The 26586-nt window shown below is 39.9% G+C and overlaps 1 protein-coding gene across 5 annotated transcripts in view; it reads right to left on the bottom strand.

Moving 5' to 3' along the window:
- Nucleotides 1-5962: 5962 nt before the first annotated feature.
- The window catches only part of mak (male germ cell-associated kinase), a 64497-nt gene continuing 43873 nt past the window's right edge, over nt 5963-26586 (bottom strand). For 3 of the 5 annotated variants that reach the window (XM_060900902.1, XM_060900901.1, XM_060900903.1), the window contains 9 exons: nt 25636-25807; nt 23509-23676; nt 10704-10922; nt 9667-9845; nt 9409-9542; nt 8629-8760; nt 6888-7007; nt 6390-6485; nt 5963-6251 (listed from right to left, as the gene is read on the bottom strand). In XM_060900902.1, coding sequence (XP_060756885.1) covers nt 6100-6251; nt 6390-6485; nt 6888-7007; nt 8629-8760; nt 9409-9542; nt 9667-9845; nt 10704-10922; nt 23509-23676; nt 25636-25807 — 1372 coding nt within the window. In that variant the 3' untranslated portion in view covers nt 5963-6099. Of the gene's footprint in view, nt 6252-6389; nt 6486-6887; nt 7008-8628; nt 8761-9408; nt 9543-9666; nt 9846-10661; nt 10923-23508; nt 23677-25635; nt 25808-26586 lie in introns of all 5 variants that reach the window. The other 2 variants (XM_060900900.1, XM_060900899.1) reach the window with 1 other exon arrangement.

Raw genomic sequence — 26586 nt, 5'->3', positions numbered from 1 at the left:
TAAAAAGAACAATGCCAGAGAGCTGTAGTGTTTTTGGATGTAATAACACGTGGAGATAAGCCTGGTTTAACTTTTCACCGCTTCCCAGCAAACCCAGAAGGACAAGAAAAATGGCGAGCTGCAGTTAAACAGGAAGAGTGGCTGCCAACAAAGTATACCTGTGTGTGTGGAGTATACACAAAAAAGTACAGACAAAGTATACCTGTGTGTGTACTTTTTTATTGAAGTACCATTATACTTTTATAAATACTTTTATACTTTAGTAAATTTAACTGAGCATCTGTTGGCTTGTTCCAAATGACATCTCACTGTACTTGTACAGTGACATATCAGTACAAGTACAGTGAGTATCAGGTTAGTGTGAAAGCTCTGTGCAACGTTAAGGTGTATATCTGGATGTGGGCTTTGGATGCAATATATTTTATTAGACCTAATGCTTGGCTAGACTAGCAGCATGTTTGTTATGTACTGATAATGTAGATGAGGTTAAACACCATAAAATATGCTGGATCTATACCCTGGCTTGTTTATTATTATTAGAAGTCCACATTTTAGCTTACCTTTTTCATAATGTTTTTTTTTTTTAAAATCAGGAATTTCCCAGAACATTCTGGCATGCATGATACCTACCTCAAAATATTGGTAGCCACCTGTACTTTCATATGCCTTTAGCATCTTCAGTTTATTTAGAAGTCCCAAATACTAAGTAGTTCAGGATGTCGTAGTATCCCAAATCCAGTAGCTGGTTTGCCGTACATTTTTCAAGGGAAATAAGTACATCTGTGGGTAAATTAAGAAGCATAAGCCTTTATTGTCATCACTTGTACGTAAACACAGCAAAATTCCTCCTCTCCATTTAAACCATCTGAAGCTGTGAATGCGCGTGCACGCGCGCACACACACACAGAGGGAGACAGCAGAATAAATAAATACATTTGTGGGCAAGTTATATGGCTCTGTGATGCCTGCATGTTTCAGCTATTGGATGGAACACGATCTGCTGGTATAATCTAAATTTTTGATACATTTTTAATCGACATGATGTTTTCTGCGCATTGCCATCTTGGTGTGATGCAGTTCCATAGTTACGCTAATTAGTAAACACTCCTTGTGTTCCAAAAAAAAAAAAAAGGCTCCTTGCATTTGGCCATTTCAGTAGGACCATTCTGTTTACCACAAGAGCTTGGAAAACAGTCCCAAAATGGAGAAAAGTGACTCTCACCACATCTCATTCGCATGGTATTGTTCTTGAGAGACATTGGGAAAAAAATGCCATGCACAATAAATAAATTGTGAATTGGGAAATCGTGAATTTCCTTGTTTGGATTAGTGTTGAATTGTGATAGATAAAACAGTAAATAGAGATGAAATTTGTGTTTGGGATAATGTAAGGAAGGACATTATAATTACACTAGAGCATATGCTAGTGCCAGGACAACCATTTGGACATCTGGTGGTAGATTATGTGGACATGATCAAGGGTACGAGGCTATAGGTATTTACCAGTAATAATTGAAAATTTCATCAGATGGGTAGGACAGTAGTGAAGTTTAAATAGGGAAGTGATTCCAAGGTATGGTGTTCTATTAGTAATGAATTCAGACTGTAGATTTACCTTCATTCAGGAAACAGCAAACCAGTGTTGTAACAATTAGAGATTAAGCAGGGAAATGAGGGGACTATTATCATTAGTTGTGGATTATATTAAAAAGGGGACTCTCAAGGTTAAACTGAATCAGTACTGTACCATTATTCATACTACTACATTATCACATGCAAACTAGCAAATATGAATCTAACAATGCATGAAATATTTATGAATCGACCTATACTAATACCATATTTAAGTCCTTTATAAGGCCTATTGTTCGAACAGCTGTAAGTAGGGCTTTAAAAAAAGAATTTTTTTTTTTTTTTAAGCCCCACTTTTTTTCTACCACTGTCCAGGTAGAAAATAGTACTACATATCATTATAATCATTGTACAAGGGTGTTTGGAGACTTTCTCCTCAGGGTTTTATGGTAAGGCGGCACGGTGGTGTAGTGGTTAGCGCTGTCGCCTCACAGCAAGAAGGTCCTGGGTTCGAGCCCCGGGGCCGGCGAGGGCCTTTCTGTGCGGAGTTTGCATGTTCTCCCCGTGTCCGCGTGGGTTTCCTCCGGGTGCTCCGGTTTCCCCCACAGTCCAAAGACATGCAGGTTAGGTTAACTGGTGACTCTAAATTGACTGTAGGTGTGAATGTGAGTGTGAATGGTTGTCTGTGTCTATGTGTCAGCCCTGTGATGACCTGGCGACTTGTCCAGGGTGTACCCCGCCTTTCGCCCGTAGTCAGCTGGGATAGGCTCCAGCTTGCCTGCGACCCTGTAGAAGGATAAAGCGGCTAGAGATAATGTGATGTGATGTGTGATGTGTTATGGTAAGAAGGAGCAGTGTCTGCAGGAGAATCTTCAGAAAAGCGCAGAAAGGACATGGATCAACCCAAGGAGCAGATGGTTCATAGTGAGAGAAGGAAGAAGCAACTGACGTTCAAGGGGCTCCTGAAATGGGGTCTCTTAGGCTACGTTTACACTAGACCGTATCTATCTCGTTTTCTTCGCGGATGCACTGTCCGTTTACATTAAACCGCCTGGAAACGCCTGGAAACGGGAATCCGCCAGCGTCCACGTATTCAATCCAGATCGTGTCTGCGCCGGTGCTGTGTAAACATTCAAAATACGCGGATACGCTGTGCTGAGCTCTAGCTGGCGTCTCATTGGACAACGTCACTGTGACATCCACCTTCCTGATTCGCTGGCGTTGGTCATGTGACGCGACTGCTGAAAAACGGCGCGGCCTTCCGCCTTGTATCACCTTTCATTAAAGAGTATAAAAGTATGAAAATACTGCAAATACTGATGCAAATACTGCCCATTGTGTAGTCATGATTGTCTTTAGGCTTGCCATCCTTCCACTTGCAAGTAGTAAGTGATATGCGCTGGGATCACACACACAGCGGCTCAGTCCCGAATCATGGCTTGTGCACTTCACTCGCGCGCTCTGTGAGCTGCGCAGGGCCGGAGTGCGCACCCTCCAGAGGGCACTCGCTGTTCAGGGCGGAGTGATTTGGAGCGCAGGATGCCTGCGGAGCCGAGCGTATCCGCGTATTGGCGTTGCTGTGTGCACGGCTAACGGTTTTAGTGTAAACGCAAATCATTTTAAGAACATTAATCTATGATCCGCTGATTCGACGTAATGTAAACGTAGCCTTAATGTCTACTTATGTTAATGAGCGGGGATGGGGGTACAGTACAAGGTGAACTTTGCATCGTTAACATATGCACAGAAGAACCAAGGGAACTAGAGTCCACTACGATCAACTTCATTTTTGACTGACGTACTGACTAACAGAGACTTCGACAATCGCATGCAAAGGGTAAAAAGGAAGTCAGAAAGACAGCATGTAGACATCGAGGCATCTCAATGGGTAGAAGCGTTATCAAATAAATGGTATAGGTGGGCCCAATTTGCTATAAAAGATATGAATATGACTGGCTGTATAGTAACTCCTTCACCTCTGATAAAAGTAGCTGTGGTTCCAAATCCTCATAGTTACAAGGAGTGCACGATATTCAATAGAGATAGTCATTTAGGTGTTTTAGGACTGTTTTGTCCAGCTGTTTGTTTGACCTATCTTAGTTACCCAGAGTATCAGGGATATTTTAAGAGATCACAATGGGTGGAGTATTGTAAGATGATGAATGTACAGTAAATAAGTATAGATCCGATGCTTGTAGAAATTCCAGAAAATTATATAATAAAGTGGAATGTCATGTATGAATGTTTTAATAAATCATGAGATACTCATGATATAAAAAGAATTTCGTGGTAATAGTGAGGTAATATGGCAGTTAGATTTTGACCGCTCATGGAATGGAGATTCTCCTATGAGATCTTCAAACCAAGCGTCTGGGACTTAGCCGGGTAGGAAAAATGTAACACTTCCAGAAGAAGACTGGGAAAGACAGAATTGGGTTTTACCATTAACCCTCTGGGGTCGAGAGCTTCACCGGTGAAGCTTGGCAGGTTTAGAATGAGTAGGTCACGTATGGGTTTTTAATCATACAAGCATGATAAACATATTGACAAAAACTTTATACTTCACACTTTCCTATGTATCCACTGCCAAATTAGATGAAATTAGATGAAGCATAAGACTTGTCACCTTACTCAGTCACACCTGAATCAGCGTGCTGAGTGCCCACTTACACATTCATAAAAGACTATTCACATGGTAATGGAATGATAATTAATTTCACTCTTTGTTTCGATTGGTTTACTTTACTCTTTCGTGGTGGGAACGCCCACTGTAAACAGGATATGTCAGCCATAGTTTAGGCTACCTGTTTGGAGGTAAAACTTGTTACAAGATGGCACGCCGATTTGATGCTCAAGGGGCTCTTTGGGTGATTCAGGACAGCGATGACAATTTCAGCAGTTCATCAGATCTTGAGGACTGCGACACTGATGATGAGCGGTGTCATTTTGAACTTCGACTTGATCCAGCCAAATATTTTATGAGCATATCGGTTTGATATGCATGTGGTGTAATGCATAATCTTTGCATGCTTCTTGAGTAAATAAAACACGCACCGACACTCGTTTGCTCTCTTTTCTTCTTCGTCTTTTCTGGCACTCTAATGATTTTGGCATGCTCTGATGTTGTTGTCAATTTCAACAAATCTAAGCAGTATTTTCAGTCATATTACTTTTTTTGTATCCAGCACAAGTTCAGCTACAATAATATCTATGCAGTATGTATGTCATAATTGTACTTAAAAAAAATGTTGTAAAAAGCAGTTTTAGAACTGTGTTGGAATGTGGGGGTGGGGGGTGTACACACATTAATTTACCCATTGTGACGAATTGAAAAAGTTGATGCTGACACCTTTCTGTTTTAGCCAGCATTAAATTTTTCAGTAGTTTATACTACAGTAGCCATTCTGTGGGATTGGACCATGTGGGCTAGTCTTTGTTCCCTACGCGAATCAATGAGACTTTAACAACCATGACTCTGCTGCTGACTCACCAGTTGTTCTTCTTTGGAACACTTTTGGTAGGTACTAACTATTGCCTACCAGGAACACCCCACAAGATGTGCCATTTTAGAGATGCTCAGACCCAATCATCTAGCTATTGCAATTTGGCCCTTGTCAAAGTTGCTCAGATCCTTACGCTTACCCATTTTTCCTGCTTCCAACATATCAACTTCAAGAACTGACTGTTTACTTGCTGCCTAATATAGCCCACCCCTTGACAGGTACTGTACCACTGTAGGGAGATAATCATTGTTATTCACCTCACCTGTCAGTGGTCATGTTATGGCTGATCGGTGTATATATTTTCATTCAAACCACAGAATCCAACATGTTTTAAAAACAAAATTGTCAGGGCTGGTCTCAAGCTAAAAACAGGTTATTTTGATTTTCTACAGTATATTCTGATCTGATACAAATATAGTGTTGGTCACAAATTGTTTAAAAGAAGAAAAAAGCAGGTTGTTATTTGGATAATGACAGGTAGTCTGTACATCTGTTCTGGTTCACTGGCATTAAAGGTGAGGTTTGTAGTGTGTCATTTTTAAAAGCCTTTAGTAATCATGTTCAAAGATAAACAACAACTGGAATATTGTGAAAATGGGAAGGCTTTTCAATGCAGTTGTACATTACAGCCAGCAGAAGGCCCTAAAAATGACTGACTACCCCTTCAAATAGGGAAATCATATGTCCTGAAATCCATACTGATCTGAAAAATTAATAACAAATGTACCTAATTTTCAAGGCATCACAAACATGACTTCTGTGTGTTTATGTGATTAAAAAGAGAAGATATGGTTTAGAATTAACAGCTCAATTCTAAAATACAAATGATATTCTCACCCAGTCAATTAAGATAACAAAAGAAAGATTTTCAGTTCTAGGGTGCACATCTTTTACAAAAATTATAATTACATTTTCTACAAAACTATCTGCACAGTGGCTTTTGAGACATTAAAAACTTATCTACTGGAGAAGATGGAGCCATTACGATTAGCACAAGCTGAGTCTGTAAAGATTTGAAGATGTGCTACCGACGGCTTCCGTACTTTGCTGCCCAGTCCACTCGACCATGGACAGGTTGGACAGGAGCTGCATGAGGGGGGATGCTGCCAGAATTTTTCCTCAGGACTGAGTAGCTTGTCCCTTTGACTTGAGATTTTTTTTTCCAACCATCAACATCTGAGGAGCAATGATCAAGAATGTCATATGTAAGAACATAGGCCTTACGTTTGTTTTCGGAAAGAATGCATATAGTCTCATTCTCACTCAGGGAATATAATTGGTCAGAATTTGCCTAAGCAAGACCTTAAGCTTTACCTTCAGCACTCATATTTAATGAAGTGGAAGCAGCAGGTTTTGGCTTTATACATTTTGTTTTGCCAGTTTTATTATCAGCAGTGATGGGGAGAACAACTAAGAGGAAGAAACCATGGATAGGGATGGAGAATGGGGAAAAAAAGAAACAGCAAAACAAAAACCTGATTAAATCAAGTAAGATATATTGCAACCAAGAGAGCATATGCTGCTTAGCTATTGCTTCTCCAGCTTACAGTATGTTAAGTGCTCAAGACACAAAAGCCATCAGTTAAGACTAGCCCATATCTTGGGTCTTGACAAGTTCTTCCTATCAGGAAAAAGCTGGACAGCCAGTAAGTTTCTTTTTAGGGAATAATATCTGATTTAATCTCAGCTATGAAACAAAGCATTTGCATGAAACAAATTTGAATGCATGTATGGTGAATAACCAAGAAGATTGTTGAAAGTAATCAGGGAAAAAATGATTAAAGATGAAAAAAAAATGTTAGAAGTACATACATGCTTGCTGGTTTCCATTTGGTGCAATCTGTATCCTCTGGCCAACTGATCCAACATCCTTCTTTTGGAAAGATGGAATATAACCTCCAGAGAGGTTGTATGTAGTGCTAATAAAGTTTCCTAAAATCCAAAGTAATACTGTTACAACAAAATGTATGTAAAAGTATATGGTGTGAATTTTTGATTAGTGATTTCTTGTTTCTGTATGTTTCTTCTCCAGTCCATTATCTTTTATAAAATTATTATATTTTATTTTCATTATTTTTATGTGCTTTAGGGGTTTCTGTAAGATGTAGCTTAAAAGCCAGAAGTTATTTGATGCAAAAGGTACACTCTGTTTTTGCCCAATTGTAGAACACTTTATTATGATTTATTTTTATATAATTTTATATAATTATATTATGATTTATACCATGATTCATGGTTGGTGCACCACAATGAAATCTCCAGTGGAGAGGCTTCACTACAAACAGCAACATTATGTGTACCTTTATGCTGTTAAATTTTTCTAGCATCCTTTCTCTATGCTTACATGGGACTATATTGTTACTGTCCTTTGTTTCTGGGGCTCGTAAGGGAGTCAAGGGATGCATGCACGAAAGAAATAAAGACATGACTCAAAATCAAGTGAAAATGTTTAAGCTTTTAGAATCTAATGGATAAGGAATGTATGAATATATTAAAATGCTGTCTAGGCTGTGTTGCCTCTCTGGACAGCAGTCTGGGGGACATTTGATACTGAACTACCAGGTCAGCACTGGCCAGATCATCTGAATAAAGAAAGGATTCACATTGTGGAATTGTTGATTAGATGGCCCATGAATAATGGAAGGCTCAATTGCTGTAATATTCGAACCACTTAGAAGTGTTCAAAACAGTGTGCTGTGCTTCAGTCATATAAAGTCTCCTTTCACATACAAAACCCACTAATGTATCAGGTAAAAACAACATGGGACAGATACATTTTTATTTGTACTCAGTCTTCCATAACGGTAAAGTAACGGGTTTCATGTATTCCCACCTGACTGTATTTAACAGGATGCTACGGAGTGTGAACCGCCACGAGACGTTTAAAACGTGAGAATGGATAATGATTTATTTTATTATTTCCAGCCATATCTGGCAATATTTTCTTTCCTTGTTTTAAATTTGCAGTCGCTCGTTTTACAGTGAGGCAGTACGAGTATTCAGCTTATGTTGGTGCAAGTAATTCTATTGCTATATCACTGCATCATTCATTTACAGTGTTTCCCACACATAGGCTGCATCTGAATATTCATACTGCCTTACAATACAGTATGCAAAAAGCAGTCTGTCATAATCCATAGGGTGCCCAAATGCTCAGCAGTCATTTAATAAGAGTCCAACTGTATCCAGATGATCTACTAAATCTGTAGTACGCAAACATTCCAGAACATCCAGTAACGATTGGTAGTAGGTACTTAACCGACATTAGTGCACACTGAATTTTCAGATTCAGCCACAGATTTTAGTTGCGCAGGCTACTAGGTTGCCAGGGGATAGATTCACGTTTCAACTTTACCATTTTGCTCCCATTCCCATACACACCATTACAGAATAATAGCAGTAATTAAACAGTATTCAGTGTGAGCATAAATGAGATAAATTAGCTTTGACTCAGGAAACTCAGTCACATTTGTGCATGCATGTATGCATTACAAAGTTTTGGTGTTCAGACAGCTGAGAACTAACAGACTACCCTTCTGGCACACAAGTTTACCTGGAGTGACTCGGGTAACTGGGGCTCCTCCAATGGGACCAAGTGGTTTCTTTGGATGTGTCACCCAGTTGTTCCACAGGTCCCTCTGGGGCTCCTTTTCTACAGCTGTTGGGGAGCTTTTACTTATCAAACCTGAAATGAAGGTATGAGAGTAGTACTTATATTACTAGCCTCACACTGAAATGACACAATCTTGTCTTTTTTTAATACTCCTTTATATTTTAATTATGAGACGTATTAGACAAAAACAAATATTTTAACAAAACGTGTCACAAGACAGTGCTGATGAAATGATATTGCACTTCTTGAAGCTAGTTCTTCTGGCTCAGAACTGTCATTCTTTCAATCATTCATTTTCAGTAACTGCTTTATTTTGGTCAGGGTTGCAGTGGATCTTGAGTCTATTCCAGGAACACTGGATATTCCAGTACATCCAGACAGGAGTACATCCTTTACAGGACACACTGATGGACCAGTATCTCTCTCTCTCTCTCGCACACACACACTCTCATGGGGCAAATAAACATCACACTAATTAGTTTCACCCAAAATTACATATTGTACAAATTAGTGTCACCCACCAGCATTTTTTAGAAAATGTAAATGGATAAAGTGAAAACATGCAAAACATACAGAAGAGAAACCTGACTTCAGGATCAAATTCCAGACTTGATGTCATGACACTACCTGCTGCACCACCTTGCTGCCTCATCTTATCCTTCTTCCACACAAATGAAATAAGTTAATTCGTAACTGAACACAACCATGTAGCAGACGTACCAGGCAGGTATCTTGATTGCCGCAGGTAATGCTGTCGAGCTGAGCAGGTGCTTTGCAGACTGGAGTTCGATTTGATACTACTTGGTAGCTTTGTAACGTTGTTAAAAGTGTAAATAGGCTTTTGGTCTTTTGGCCTAAATAGGTTTGTCATTAAAAAGAGAAGAAAGAATATTGAGAAGAACAAAACTGTTTTAATAAAATACTCTGCCAATCTTAAATCGCCACAGCACTGTACAGTCCAACTGAATATTCACTGACTCAGAAGTGAGTTCACTGATGAGCTTGTTCTCTTCTGCTCCCATGCTGAATTTTTTGGAGTTGGATGCAGCTGTATCTGAAGGATCGGACTCATCCCAGCTGTCAGAGAGTTTGGTCTGTCCCCAGCGTCTCCGCCCACTTTTCAGTCCCATCAGGCTGTTCTCATTTGCTACAGGCCTCTTGAGAAATAAAACCACAAATTCTGTGACAGGCTGACAGGTAACATATGTACAGTACATATACAGACAACTCATCAATTCAACATGACAACACAGTATGAAAATCAGCTAAATGAAACCCAATCATCATACACCATTATTGTACACTCAAAAAGTCAAATGTCCTCAACCTAAACCCTGTTTGCCTCTGCCAAGAGGCTATGACTTGACCACAGATGAATCTTTTGAAATGATCTTTTTGATATTCTATACATTATACCATTTATGTATTCATACTCAGCCCATTAAAATTATATATGTCATTACAAATCACTAGATAAGTTGTAGCTTTACCACCTGTACCTACTCTTACTTCCCATATTATTAGGGGATTCTTAAATACTCTGTAAACTTATTGGCAAGTTCATTAGACAACTAACTTGTTGATCCTCATTATGTATATTTGTGCATACATTGTTTCATCCTCTAATTGTTCATTATTTTCTGTCTCTGGCCCAGGACTGCTCTTGGTTGGATATCTTTCTTTGGACTGTTTCTTAACCCAGTTACACTGACGTTTTAAAAATCCCAGCAACGTATGTACCAGCATCATATACACTACAATATCCACCACCCAAATAATATCTAGTCTTCTGGTAGTTCTTTTTCACTGATCTACAAGTGTGGAATAAGTGATGGAGTGGGTAATTATTCTAGCTACATGGAAGGTTATTAAGACAACTCTGTATACCACATACTGTATAAATTAGAGTCAAAAAGTCTGAGTCCATTACCAGCAACTATTTTCAGTTCTAGGTATTCTAGATTGTTTTTTACCTTTTGTATATTGAGTGACAGAGGGTCAGCTTGGTAGTCTACCTGAATGGGGGCCTGAGGCAGGGAGATCGGCTGCAGGGGCTGATGGGAATTCCTGCCATGGACCTTGGCCTGAGACCGCATGGCTGGCTCAGAGGCTGACTGCAGCTCAGATTTGGTCTCGTTGAGATGAGCAGTTTTCACCTGCGACTTACAAAGTTCAGGGGTTTGAGGCCGTGTTTCCAGCGCCTGTCCCACTTGAAAGTAGGGGTACCTGAGTGCCTGGCATGGTAAAATAACATATAATAAGAAAATTTGCTAAGTGTGTCACTGAATAAGATAAGCACCAATTAATAGTTGAGATCTGGGGAATTTGGAGGCCAAGTCAACACCTTGAACCCTTTGTCATGCTGCTCAAACCATTCTGGAACAATTTTTGCAGTGTGGCAGGGTGCATTATCCTGCTGAAAGAAGCCATTGCCATTAGAGAATACCATTGCCGTGAAGGGGTGTACGTGGTTTGCAACAATATTTAGGTAGGTGGTACATGTCAATGTAACATCCAAATGAATGCCAAGACTCACAGTTTCCCAGCAGAACATTGCCCAGAGCATCACACTGGCCCACCAACTTACCTTCTTTCCATCATGCATCCTGGTGCCATCTCTTCCCCAGGTAACACCCCCCCCCCCCCGAGCTATCCACATCATGTAAAAGACAATGTAATTCATCAGACCAGGCCGCCGCCTTCTATTGCTCCAAGGTCTAGTTCTGATGCTGATGTGCCCACTGTAGGAGCTTTTGGTGGTGGAAAGCAGTCAATATGGGCACTCTGACCAGTCTGTGGCAACACAGCCCCTGTGTGTTCTGACAACTTTCTATCACAGCCAGCATTAACCTTTTCACCAATTTGTGCTGTAGTGGCTCTTCTGTGGGATTGGACCAGAAAGGCTAGCCTTTGCTCCCCATGTGCATCAGTGAGTCTTGGGTGCCCATGATGCTGTCACTGGTTCACCAGTTGTCCTTCCTTGAACCACTTTTGGTAGGTACCAACTACTGCATACAGGGAACACCCCACAAAAACGGCCATTTTGGAGATGCCAAGTTGTATAATCAGCACAGTTTGGCCCTTGTCAGAGTCATTCAAATACTCACACTTGTCCAGGCCCTTGCCACACCATCTGCAGAGCAGGAACAGTGCTTCCCGGCTCTGCTCCAAGCATAGGCAGAGGACCAGCAGGTGAGTTGGAGCCTGGTCCAGCTAGCTGCTCCAGTGGGTACTCCAGTAGCTGTTCCTGTGGATACTGCGGCCAAACCCCATGTTCAACTGCTCAAGGTACCACAAGACGATCCAGAAGCATTTCTTAATGAACTTATTACTGATCAGGAGTTTAATGTACTGTGCTTGACAGAAACATGGATTAAACCAAATGAGCAAGTAGCATTCAATGAAGCTAGTCCTCCTAGATACAATTATATACACCAGCCTCGTCTAACTAGCAGAGAAGGAAGTGTTACAGTCATTTGTAATGATTATCTAGGTGTGACACAAAATCCTGGTTATAAATTCAGTGCAGTTGAAGTTCTTTATACTAACATATGTAGCCACAAAAAATCAGTCTACCCAGTCAATTCTGTTACTTATTATTTACATAATTAAATTATTATTTAATTTCAGAATACGAAATTTCAGAATTTCATATTCTGAAATTCTTGCTGAATTTGCAGACTTCATCTCTGACCTGGTTGTTTCCTGAGACAAACACTACGTTCAGACTGCAACCTGAAACGACCCATATCCGATTTGTTGTGAAATCCGATTTTTTTGTTAGGCCGTTCACATTACCAATTATATGAGACTTGTATGTGATCTCCAATATGAACGGAAAACGACCCAAAAGTGTCCCGCATGCGCAAATTGACACGTAATAAGCACATCTACGTAATACGTAAAAAAAAAAAAAAAGCGCACTCTTCATGTTTCATGATTTCTTTTTTTTGTTTGTTTAATTATCTGGTTAGTGTTAAAGTGTGAGGTCTCGTGTGTGTTTTTGTTTCTGAACTGAAATGAAAACGTGTAGCCTGGTAACGAGGGTTGACTCCTAAATGTCTCTCTAATTTCTATATAAGTGCACTATGTTACTAGGAAGTAATGGATTTTTAAACTCTATATAGTGCACTCGAGCTTCAGTAGGCAGTCATTTGGGATACGGCTGCTGTATTACCAAACTCTTAATTCAGGCTTAATAATTTGCACATATTTATTTTGTCATATTAATAAACTTTTTCTACATTTTTATAAATATTTATTTAGATTGTTTATAGCCAGCTGAATTCTGCAACTTCTCTCAGCGCTGGCTCAAGGTGCATAAACACCAGTGCAGTTTTGCTATGGAGACGAGGCAAGACCTGGCGATGTGGTTTTTGTGGCGGCAGCGGAACTCGCACAATAATCTGATTAACAGCAGACTAATGAGACCGAAGGTGTCAAATTACTGGAAATTTCCAGAACAATCTTATAATCTTGTAATACAGGATGGTTTAAGTTATAAATCAGTTATAGAAACTGTTTTATTTAATCAGGCTAACAGATAAACATCCAGGTCCCTACCAAATCCACCATTAGCTTGATCAATTCTATAAAAGTCTATTTAAATTCTGAAAACTGTACAAATGTTGTTGTTTTCCACCAAAGAGGCGGGATTAGCCAACACAGAATAGTGATGTTTGTCTCTTGTTGATGACGTGTAGGTCGCATGAATGCGACCTGTCCGGTCAGACTGCAGTCGCATGTGAAAATATCGGATATGCATCGGATTTAGGACCACATATCCAAGCGGCCTGGGTCGCATGTGAAAAAATCGGATCTGTGTCGTTCAGATTGTCAATAACAAATCGGATACAGGTCGCATATGGGCAAAAAAATCGGATATGGGTCGTTTCAGGGTGCAGTCTGAACGTAGTCAAAGTCTTAGTAGTTGGAGACTTTAATATTCACTTCGATAACTTGGAAGACCCTCTGAAAACTGCATTCGTGTCCATTGTAGATTCAGTAGGGGTTAATCAGAACATCATAGGACCTAATCATAATGGTGGTCACACTGTTGATCTAATACTAACATTCGGATTACACACACACACACACACACTTTCACAGTCCAAAGCTACCTCAGATTATGATCTCATCTTATTCAAAATATGCCTGAGCGATAATACATACACCTTGCCATGCTACTGTGTCAAATGTACATTCACGTCAACATTAGTCTCTCAGAGTTATCAACTTCGGTTCACCGTCAGACCCCACAGAACTTGATCAGGCAACTGAATGCTTAGAGCTGACGTTCCTCTATACCAGGGGTTCTTAACCTGGGGTCCATGGATGGGTTTCAGGGGGTCCGTGAGGATCAGATAAAAATTAACATTTATATTCACTATACAGCCCTTGTCCCCATCAACGGTTTCCCATTGAAAAAAAGAAAAGAAAATACATCCTGCTACTGCTTGAAAGAAAACACACCCAGCCACTACTTACAATGCCAACCGCTAGGCATCTCTTGACTTGCTGCTGGGCCCATGTTTACCATTTAAACGTGTGCCATCATTCTCTGCAGGACCGCCATCTTGTGCCATTCCATAAGAGCAAGTGATAATTCTCATTTTCCACGGTTTATCACGGCTTGATTGTCTTCTCATATGCTGGTGAGGATTAATTGACCACAATTTCTTTCAAGTGTGGCTGGCCTGGCTACACCATTTCCATTCAGCATGCAACTGGATGAAACTACTGACGTCTCTCAGTGCAGCCAGCTATTGGTTTTCATTCACTATGTGCATGCTGATACCATCAGAGAAGAATTTCTGTTTTGCGAACCCCTTTTGGAAACTACAAAAGCCATCGACATTTTAAAAATTGTGGATAGATTCTTTGCCAGTCATAATTTCGATTGGAAGAAAAATCTTGGTACTCTGTGCACATACGGAGCACCTGCGATGCTTGGCAACACATCTGGTTTTGCTGCCTTGGTGAAGAAAGAAGCTCCTCAGGTCATCGTTACCCATTGTTTCCTTCATTGGCATGCATTGGCGTCAAAGACACTGCCAGCAGTTCTGAAGGAAGTCTTGTCTACCAGCGTGAAAATCATCAATTTCATCAAAGCAAGGGCTTTGAACCATTGCATTTTTAAGAGGTTTTGTCAAGAAATGGGAGCAGAATATGAAGTTCTTCTCTACCACACAGAGGTTCGCTGGCTTTCCAGAGGACAAATCTTGAAGTGACTGGTTGAACTGAGAGCAGAAGTTTCACTTTTTTTGAGAGAAAAAAGAAAGCCCACTATCAGAACAATTTGACAGTGAGGAGTTAATTCATGGCTTGGCCTACTTGGCGGATATCTTTGGCCAAATGAATGAGGTAAATCTTTCGATTCAAGGCCATGAAGTCACCATTATGGATGCTGCTGAAAGAATGAAAGCTTTTCTGGCCAAGCTGCCGCTGTGGAAGAGGAGGTTGGAGGCAGACAACTACGGAAACTTTCCAATGTTAGAAGAAGTGCTTCAGCAGGATGGAAGTGAAAGCAACAATGCCCTGTCAGCTTCTCTGCAGGCAGAATTCTGCAGACATTTGGATACTCTGCAGAACTCTTTCAAAGGTTACTTTGGCTCGGGTAACCTTAAAGTTTAAACATGGATACGTAAGCCTTTCCTAGCCAACATAGACTGTATCAGTGACGAAGACCTTGCCAAAGATGACCTCATTGACCTGAGGACAAAGGAAATGTTACAAAATGAATTAAACTCAAAGGAGTCTTGGAAAATTCTGGTGTGCATTGACCCAAGCCTACCCTCATCTGGTAAAGCGAGCTATGAGTGCTCTGATTCCCTTTGCTACCACATAACTTTGTGAATCAGGGTTTTCAGCACTTGTTTCTATCAAAATGAAAAGCTGAAATAGATTGGATATCAAAGATGACATGCGTGTCACCTTGTCAAAGACCACTCCACAGTTTCATATTCTTAGTCAAGGCAAACAACAACAACCTTCTCATTGAAATAAAGCAGATAACAAGAGAGTAGATGTAGTACTACTACTACTACTAATACTTTGTGTATATGTATGAGACAATAAAATCTCAATAAATAAATTACATTATACATATTGCATGCAAAATTGTGTTTATGTGAATATTTCTGGGGACGGGGGTCCATAGCTTTCATCAGATTCTTAAAGGGATCCATGACTCAAAAAAGGTTAAGAACCACTGCTCTATACTTTAGATAATCTAGCTCCACTAAAAAGAAAAATGGTCAGAGAGAAAAAACTAGCACCCTGGTATAACAATTACACATGTACCTTAAAACAGACCACTCAAAAAATTTGAATGTAAATGGCATCAAACAAAATTGGTAGTATTCTAATTAACATGGAAGGAGAACCTCTTGAAGTATAGAAAAGCTCTACATGCTGCTAGGTCAACTTCTCTCTCCACCCTAATAGATGATTACAAAAATAATCCTAGATTCTTATTTAATACTGTAGCAAAATTAACTAGGAAAAAGACCATCACAGACACATACACACCTGAAATATGTAGTAGCAATGACCATGAATTATTTCAGTGACAAAATTGAAAATATCTGACAAAAAATTCAAACTACAAATTTAAGGCCATGCAATTTAAGTAACCCTGTAGTTAACAATATAGCTGTATCAGATCAGTAATTAGAATGTTTCACTCCCCTTAGAGAAATCAAACTAATTTCATGAATCTCCACATCAAAATCTTCAACTTGTGTAATAGATCCCTTACCTACATGACTCTTCAAACCAAAAGCAATTCAATCTCTTCTAAAAATAATCAATTCTTCCCTTAGAATTGGCTATGTACTCAAATACTTTAAACTAGCAGTTATCAAACCCCTGATTAAAAAACCTGACCTTGACCTCTGTCAGCTGTCAAAATTATAAGCCAATATCAAACCTCCCCTTTATCTCCAAAATTCTAGAAAGAGCTATGGCACAGCAGTTATGCTCATGTCTACATAGGAATAACATCCATGAAATGTATCATTCATGATTTAGACCTCATCATAGCACAGAGACAGCACTGGTTAAAGTAGTAAATAACCTACTATTGGCCTCTGATCAGGGCTGTGTCTCCTTGCTTGTATTGCTTTACCTCAGTGCAGTCTTTGACACATTGATCATACCATTCTCCTTGACAGGCAAGAAAACATTGTTGGAGTCAAGGAAATGGCCCTCTGATGTCTCAGGTCTTATTTAACTGATTTATCAGTTTGTTGATGTAAGTGGTGATTTTTCTATGCATACTAAGGTAAAGTTTGGTGTTCCACAAGGTTCTGTCTTAGGCCCACTGCCTATATATGTTACCTCTGGGTGATATTATTCATAAGCATGGTATTAGTGTCCACTGTTATGCTGATGACACACAGCTGTATGTTTCTGCAAAGTCAGATGAGAGACACCAGCTTTATAAAATTGAGAAATGCGTAAAGGACATTAGACACTAGATGCTTATGAACTTCCTTCTATTTAACTCTGACAAGACAGAAGTACTTGTACTAGGACTATATGCAGCTAGAAATTAGTTTTCTGATTACACAGTAACACTGGATGGCCTTTCTGTTTCTTCATGTGCAGCAGTAAAAGACCTTGGGGTGATCATTGACTCCAGTCTTTCATTTGAAATTCATATTGATAACGTTACAATGATAGCTTTCTTTCATCTCAGAAATACTGCTCAGATAAGAAATATAAAAGTTACCACATGATGCAGAAAAAAAACTAGTTCATGCTTTTGTTACCTCTAGGTTGGATTATTGTAATGCCTTACTGTTTGGATGTTCCAATAAGGGCATAAACAAGCTCCAGTTAGTTCAAAATGCAGCAGCAAGAGTCCTTACTAGAAGATATGACCACATCATCCCTATCTTATCCACATTGCATTGGCTCCCAATCAAATTTTGCATTGATTATAAAATACTACTATTGACCTTTAAAGCACTGAATGATCTGGCACCACACTACCTGAGTAAACGTCCTCATATAGTGAAGGTTACATCAGGGGGCAGAGCCTTTTCTTACAAAGCCCCACAGTTATGGAACAGCCTTTCAAGTAATGTAGGAAAGATGCATCTATTGTTAATTAACAACGTTTCACTTAAGAGTTATTGATCCAGGAAGTTTGAAGATGTGAATATATTTCTAACTTTACTGCAGTTCAACCCAAGCATGAACTAGAACTTGATTAAATAATGTAAATGAGCCATATTACCCAGTTTAATCTCCGTATACCTCATTCAAACCATAGATTCAAGCATTAGTTTAAAGTTATCATGTTATAATATAAAACCAAATTATCATGTTCTAATGTGATACCGGGGCGGCACGGTGGTGTAGTGGTTAGCGCTGTCGCCTCACAGCAAGAAGGTCCTGGGTTTGAGCCCCGGGGCCGGCGAGGGCCTTTCTGTGTGGAGTTTGCATGTTCTCCCCGTGTCCGCGTGGGTTTCCTCCGGGTGCTCCGGTTTCCCCCACAGTCCAAAGACATGCAGGTTAGGTTAACTGGTGACTCTAAATTGACCGTAGGTGTGAGTGTGAATGGTTGTCTGTGTCTATGTGTCAGCCCTGTGATGACCTGGCGACTTGTCCAGGGTGTACCCCGCCTTTCGCCCGTAGTCAGCTGGGATAGGCTCCAGCTTGCCTGCGACCCTGTAGAACAGGATAAAGTGGCTGTGCTCACTCTAGGACCCAAATTGTTTTAGCGAAAAGTGCTAAAGACTCACATTTTTCTTTAGCAATTTGCAATTTCGCTTAGCAAGAAATGCTAAAAGAACAATTTTCTTTTTAGCAACGTAATTTTTTAGCAAGATATGTTATACTTCTAAATGTTTCTTGCACTGACATAATATTGAAAAATGAATTATTGTAGTTTGTTGGTGTTTCAGTATTGTTTGCAAGCTTGTTTCCTGACTTTGTCTTTCCATGTTCTTGATTTATGTTCATAGCATGCTTATTTATTCTTGAATCCTCTTATTTTGATCATTTCATCAACTGTATATATGTAATGAAATTGTGTGTTTAATTTAACCCGCTTAATCTGGTTTACGGAGTCCATATTTTTCATTATAATTATATCTAACATCTGGTGTGATGTGCTTTGCATTCTTTGCTATCTATGCACCTTTTAGCCCTTAGTCACCCTCTGTAGTATGCTGACTGGCCTGTGCGGGTATGTGTGTGTGTGTGTGTGTGTGTGTGTGTGTGTGTGTGTGTGTGTGTGTGTGTGTGTGTGTAATTGGGATCCGTGTGTGTGTGTGTGTGTGTTTAGGGGGAGGGGGGTGTCTTTATGGGTAGGATGAAGGGAGCTCAGGGAGTTAAAATCAATGGTTGTTTCTTATAAATTAATCTCATAACCCAAATATAATGATATTCACCATTAATTTCTCAAACGAAACACTTGCAGTCAAAACTTTGAACCATGTGCGTCAAAACGCTCTGAAAACAAGGTACACTTGGTTGATATATCCTGGTTCATCTGTGAGTTCTTCCAAAGTTCTGTCAGAGTTGATATTATGTAGAAAATACGTCTTTAGAATGGTTATATCGTGTTTTTATCCCTAACTGAGAAAGCTAACAGAATATTCTAATATGTTATCTCACTTTTTAGATAAGTTTTTGTCATACGTAAAGTCGGATAATTTATTTTAAACAAACCTCGCTATAATCTTGTTCACTAATGAGCGAGAATTGCCGACATTATCAGCACAACTCGGAAATTGATCATTTTATATGTAAGGTCCGATGCTATTGGAAGATGTAATTTGCGGTCAACCAATAAGAATCTTCGAAACTTGGGGGCATTGGTTATAAATCAAAACATCGAAGATGGACACGAAAGGCAGGGCCTGAATTTCATTTTTCAGAATGGGGGGGAATTCCCCCCCTCAGTGACTCAAATGGGGGGGATTTACACAGTTTGTGGGTAACGCTACTTGTGGGCTTAAATAGCTTAGGTCTTACCTTCTGCCACTACTCAGATTGAAGATCTCTACAGTATGTAACCTTTTGTCACCATTTGAGGTATCCTTTTCAGTAGACACTTCATTTTGATATCTCCAAATTTGGATAGCATTGTCAGACAAAGGCCGGGTGGATAAATGCAAGTATTATTCCCACCAGCCGTCTAAGATATGGACTGTTCAGTTTCGGGTGGAGGGTAGAAAACCACCACAAAATGAAAGAGATCCTTTACAGCATGACATTGCTGACTGACTGTATTATGCCATCAAACACCAATAGCCTTTTTCTAGCAGTGCGAGTAAGGCTCTAGGAAGAGTTTGGAAGGTTGTGTGCCTTTTAGTTAAGCTAATTTTACAACCTCCTTAGTGTTGCTTTACACAGCTGCTTCTTCCTCATCTTCATGCACTATTCTTTAAAGTGCTGATGACACGTTTTTGACATCTTTGGCGATGTTTTATAACATAAAAAGTAATTCCCAATGATCCATATATTAATTCACGAAGGCGCCTATTTTACAAGTTATGATAAAAAACGCAGCTATATGGGCAAATTTGACGGGGCTGCAGCACCCAGGAGACGAAAGAGGAGGAGGAGCTATATGACGTCAGCGAAAGAACCTTCCTCCTAACTTACCAGTTTATTGTTGATGCGACAGGTGTTCAGTTTGTCATTATTAGTATTATTATTATACATTATATATATATATATATATATATATATATATATATATATATATATATATATATATATAAGTTATTATGCCTTCGTGTTGTATTGCCGGCTTTTGCTCCAAAACCCACAAGGATGGGGTAAGTTTATTCAAGTTTCCCAGAGATCCTGAGCTGCATGCGAAGTGGGTGAAGCAAGTCAGGCGCACTCGTGACAAGTGGGAGCCCTCACCAACATCCGTCCTGTGCTCTGAACACTTCGATTTGGATTGTTTTGACACCCTTCCCAGCTTAAAAGAATCTCTTGGGTGTTCAGTTCATCACAAACGTGTGTTACTACCATCAGCAGTGCCTACACAGTGTTGCCAGATTGGGATTTTTCCCGCCCAGTTGAGCGGTTTCAAGTGCCTTTTGGTGGGTTTTGAACATATTTTGGGCTGGAAAACGTCAGCAGTATCTGGAAACAGATACTGCTGAAGTTTTCCAGCCCAAAATATGTTCAAAACCCACCAAAATGCACTTGAAACCGCTCAACTGGGCGGGAAAAATCCCAATCTGGCAACACTGCCAGTATTCCAGAGGGGGTCTACTAGTAGCTATGCCGGATCCAAAGACAGTCCTCCTGTCAGAACATGTGTTGTGAAACGACATAAGATAAAGGTACGTAGAGCTATAGATTCTACATGATAATCATAAATGTAATCATAAAGTCGGCGTGATATCAGTCATGTATTTGCTAGTGAAAGCTTGCGGCTTTCATGTAACTGCCGCCTAGCAACGAGAGGCAAAGGGTAAAGAGGGTAGGCTATCATAGATTCTATTCGGAAGAGATCAACACAATTCTAGACTCCCAGAAGAGGAAGAGCTAGCACTAGAGAGTTCACCGGCGTTTTCATGCGCCATTTCCATTGAGTAGAACCAGAGTAGAACCATAGCATGTCTATGAGTAGAACAGCCAGTGAACTGCAGCGTGTTCTCCCGCTGACGTCACAACATGGCCGCGAGCCACGGACCCAGTTTTCTTGCGCTGTGCAATTAAAAGTTGGATATTTGCGTAACAACAGCTTCTTTTCACGTAATTATAACAGAAATCTAACATGTTTGCCATGTTGTATAGTTTATTTAAGAAATTGCATAGAGTCATGTTCGTGTCATCAGCCCTTTAAGTGTCACTGCTTTGTTTAATTATAAAAAAAAGAAAAAAAATCAGTCTGTTCTTAATAGCACTCAATGAATTTATTGACACAACAAGTCTAACTTAAAATCTAACTTAAACCAGTCTGCTGACTTTTCAGGATTCTCTTAAATTTGTCTCTTCTTTTAGTGACCATCTCTTTAATCAGTCACCTTTGCTTTTTCCTTTTATAACATTTTTATATCATCTTTTTTTATCAATTTTTATATCATTTTTCTATTCTCATGTTTGATCTGATCATCCCTGTCCTCTGTTTAATGTCTACAATTAAAATAAGAAAACACTATCAAACTGTTCTTAACACTGAATGAATTTACAAACTTTGTTTCAGTCCACATATAGAACGTTAACATGACAACAGTCTTTGTTGACTTTTCAGGATTCTCTTATACCATATAGCCCTGTCTCCTGTGTCATATGCCATCTTTAATTTAAAAAAAAAATCAAATTGTTCTCAACACTGAACAATTCATCTTTGCTGAGTGCAGGATTCTTGTACATATGTAGTCTTTCCTACTCTTTCTCCTAGTGGTCATCCCTTTTGTCAGCATGAATGTCCTTTGCTTTTCCTTGTAAATACTTTTTTCTTATAGCCATGCTCTGATCTAATCCCCTTCGCAACGTCGACGTTAACGTTAGCTGTCTCGTCCTGTGCATTCTCAACGGTATCAATCACACTGCTATTACCACCATCGGATTCAGGAGTGGGCGCCACGGTGGTGTAGTGGTTAGCGCTGTCGCCTCACAGCAAGAAGGTCTGGGTTCGAGCCCCGTGGCCGGCGAGGGCCTTTCTGTGCGGAGTATGCATGTTCTCCCCGTGTCCGCGTGGGTTTCCTCCGGGTGCTCCGGTTTCCCCCACAGTCCAAAGACATGCAGGTTAGGTTAACTGGTGACTCTAAATTGACCGTAGGTGTGAATGTGAGTGTGAATGGTTGTCTGTGTCTATGTGTCAGCCCTGTGATGACCTGGTGACTTGTCCAGGGTGTACCCCGCCTTTCGCCCGTAGTCAGCTGGGATAGGCTCCAGCTTGCCTGCAACCCTGTAGAGGGATGAAGCGGCTAGAGATAATGAGATGAGATGAGATTCAGGAGTTTCCCTCTTAGCAGGGGAAACTTCTGCCACTGCACTTGTACGTTTTAGCCAGCGGTCCAGGTTTGTTTTACAGCTAAAGTCCGAGAGAGGAAGAGTGCACGCGCTGTGTGTGTGTGTGTGTGTGTGTGTGTGTGTGTGTGTGTGTGTGTGTGTGTGTGTGAACTGTCTGTGTCTGCTGTTTTTTTTTTTCTGAGTAGGCTACAGGGGGAGAGGGGGGTCAGTCAGTAAAAGGAGGGTTCAATTCAAGTAACCTTGAGAACAGAAGGCAGTCGCGCATTCACACTGATCCATTATTAGATTGACGTTGTCAGGCAATGCAGTAATGTGTGCGGGAATCTCTCGCGTTAGTATTGTTAAAGGTGCGGGAATTAAAAAAAATATGCGCAATACCCGCAATCCTGCGCCCAAATTCAGGCCCTGAAAGGTACTGTTTATCTTGAGAAATCGCAATTGTTTGATGGATTTTGCTTAAACTTTAAATGACTTTCGCATAAAATGCGAATACAGATGATTTTCTTTTCGCAAATTGGAATAAAACTTTGCAATTTGCGGACGTGCGAGCGGCTAGCGTGAGCCCAGCGCGGCTAGAGATAATGAGATGAGATGAGATAATGTGATACCCAATTATCACGTTATAACATGAAAAATATATTGTTATAACAATAAACTTTTCACATTATTACGTGATGCTGATTTTCCCCTGGTCTGGCAGCAATACACTTCTGTAATAATCACACAAATGATATATATACACACATACATACACACACATATATATTACATTTTCAATTAATTGTGGCTGTTGTGAGGTAAAAAGAAACTTCAAGAAATAAACACTATTGGTCCATAGTAATTCAACACTTTGCATCTGTATACCTGCACAGCGGTCGGCCTCTTTTTCGGGTCCCAATTCAACAGATTCTTCATTAGTGTCAGAGCCTCGTTGCTGGCATTGGGGATGAGGGTTTTTAGGGGCGTGGGAACACACTGAGGAAAGCGGAAGTTCATTGCCGCAGCCAGCTGATGACCCTCCAGCCAGTCAGTCTGAACATCCACAGAAAAACTGGAATAATTAACTATACCATAAAGGAAATTGGTATCCAAAAATGAACTAACTCCAAGTTCTGTTAAACATAATACCACGATGTAGGCACTTCAGCTAAAATTTCAAACTCATTTGATTGTTCTGAATTTCTGAGACCAGTTAGAGGAGAAACTTTGAAATTCAACACTTTTGGAATTTTGAAAAAAAGGTTGAACAGTTCTGGAGATATTTGAATTGTAATTTTTCAAGTACAGCCACCCAGGCCTACTGTTTTATCATATAACATATAAACAAAAATATGGAAATAAATGCAAATTATTACACATCATTTTACCATATAATGTGATCTGTAGCATTATTTATTGGATTTACACCCCACAAACCATACATATTTCAAATCATTGAACAGTGGGGATTTGAATATCACAAAGGTCATTTACCTCTGGTGACCTTGACGCAACCTTGAAACTGATGTATTTTGCCCAATGCAACAAGTTTTTCTATCTTGGACTCAAAATTTTCAGCCACAAACATTCAAATCATGGATATTTACACTCTATACCAGGCAAGGAGTTACAAGCTACACAGAACAAGGGTCTACAGTGACCTATGGTGACCTTTAAATGACCTTGAAGGCCTTACAGTACTGGACTGTGGATAATGAAGGTCAAAATCTGGCGATAATTTAGTCAATTCACAACAAACCTGGCAATATTATATACCAAAATGCTTAGAATTACACCATAGAACTTTTTCTAAACACAACATGGCAGCTATTATGAACAGTTTCAGAAATCCTAGTACATTCATCACATGGCGCTATAACATGGTTCGTCTCGGCCAATATGACCTCCCATGTTATAGAGCCATATGATGAATGTACTAGGAGCTCTGAAATGGTTAGGAATAACTCCCACGTTGCATTTCAAAAAAAAAATCTGTAGCACAAAGCTTCATGTACTAGTATTATATACAGTGATCTAGGGTGACCTTGACTGTGGCCTCATTGTGGATGACCTTTAAGGACCTTGTTCCAAATTGCAAATGTTGATTCATCCCTAATTGGCAGCAGATGTATCCCCGGCAGCCAATGGTGGCAACAGCAACAGGAGTGAATCGGCATTTCATGTTGGAACAAGGTCCTCATGAAGCACATCCCCACAATGAGGCTGCTCCTTGTTATGTTCTCATCAACAGAGTTGATATAGCAATGATGCCATTCGTATGCCTGTACAGGGTGCAGCATGGAGTGCACCTGCTGGATCCACTGTACCACCGTTACCTCTTTTCGCAGGGCATTACTCGAAATCGCACAGGCATACAAGGACCAAACTGGTATCGCTCGATTCAAAAATGATTATTTTATTACTTTGACGTGAGATTGAAAACTTGCACTCAATCGCAAGTGAGAAATTGGGATGATTCCAAACCTTTTCCACTCTTGAGGCTCTCATGTCATCTGCCATCTACGTTTCCGGGAAAAAAAAAAAAACCCTGACATCAGCCCACACTGTGGTTGAGTGAAAAATTGAGTCATGTGTACTCCAGATGAATTTGCATAGCTTTCATGAATGTAAATGCAGGCCCTGTCAAAATCCACGTAGCGTGAACAGCACGCAAGTTTCAATGTGTAAGACGCATCACCCGATTTTGGGGCATTGATGATATATTACTGAAGTGCCCATACTATGAGGCCAAATGAAACTAAGCAACACAACAAAAACAGCTTACCATCAAATTTAGCCATGTTTCAAGTTTTTTTGTACTGTTTACAATTTCTGTACCTATACTTTTGCACCAACCTACAAAGACCAACATATTCTAATATATGCTGGGAGAGGGGTATAGGACCTCACCTTGACATAAAACTCAAGGACGCTGATAATGTCCAGTACAAATTAGTCAATGAAGCACCGCCTTTACTGGCACATTAGGTTTTGGTTCAAAGACTCACATACCTTCTTCACAGTGCCAAGAACTTGGCACATCTTGAAGATCTCATCGACCTCACTGTTGCCGGGGAAAAGAGGTCGTAAGGTATAGAGCTCTGCCATAATGCAGCCCACTGCCCATATGTCTATAGGAGAGCTGTACACACATGACCTCAGAAGCACCTCTGGAGCTCGATACCTGCATGCACACACACACGCGTGCGCACACACACACACATACATACACACACACACACACACATTTTATATATATATATATATATATATATATATATATATATATACACACACATATATACACACACACACACACACACACATCAAGATGTGAGGTCAACATGCCTAGTACTCATATACAAAAGGCTAAACAAATTCATTATTTTTCCATCAACATGTCATACAATCGAGAGTTATTTTTTTCTGCTAGATTTACAAGACACGTCAAACCTGAAGAACTTGTTTATGGATATTTATAATTAATACACAGAATGAAATTCTGAGGTGACTTTTCAATGTAAAAGGTAGACTGCCTTTCAGATTTTTCAAGTTTAGGTCATACAAATAATTTTCCCTGACACCCAGTTATTTTTGTTTAGTGGACCAAAAGCTATAGAATTCGAATCACAGACTTCCAATTTTATTAGGCTTTTTTAAAATAGAACAATTAATGAATTTAGGGCCACATGGCCCTAAATTCTCCGCTATTTTTTCTTGCTTCACCATGACCCATTTCAAGATACTACCTCATGCATCACGTGATGGGCTTTCCCCGTTTGTGCAAAGCATTGTGGGATACAAATTTGAAACAGGAGAAGAAAATTGAGGACGCGAATGAAACGTGGAAGATCGACTACAGTAATGGAAAGTGAGAAGAAAAGATGTTATGTTGCAAAGGAAAGCAAACGCAGGACCAAACTAATAAGTATCAGCGGTCAGCGAGCACCTCGGTATGATCAA

The sequence above is a fragment of the Neoarius graeffei genome, chromosome 19 (assembly GCF_027579695.1).
Source record: "Neoarius graeffei isolate fNeoGra1 chromosome 19, fNeoGra1.pri, whole genome shotgun sequence".
Lineage (NCBI taxonomy): Eukaryota > Metazoa > Chordata > Actinopteri > Siluriformes > Ariidae > Neoarius > Neoarius graeffei.
This window is presented reverse-complemented; position numbering and strand designations above follow the sequence as displayed.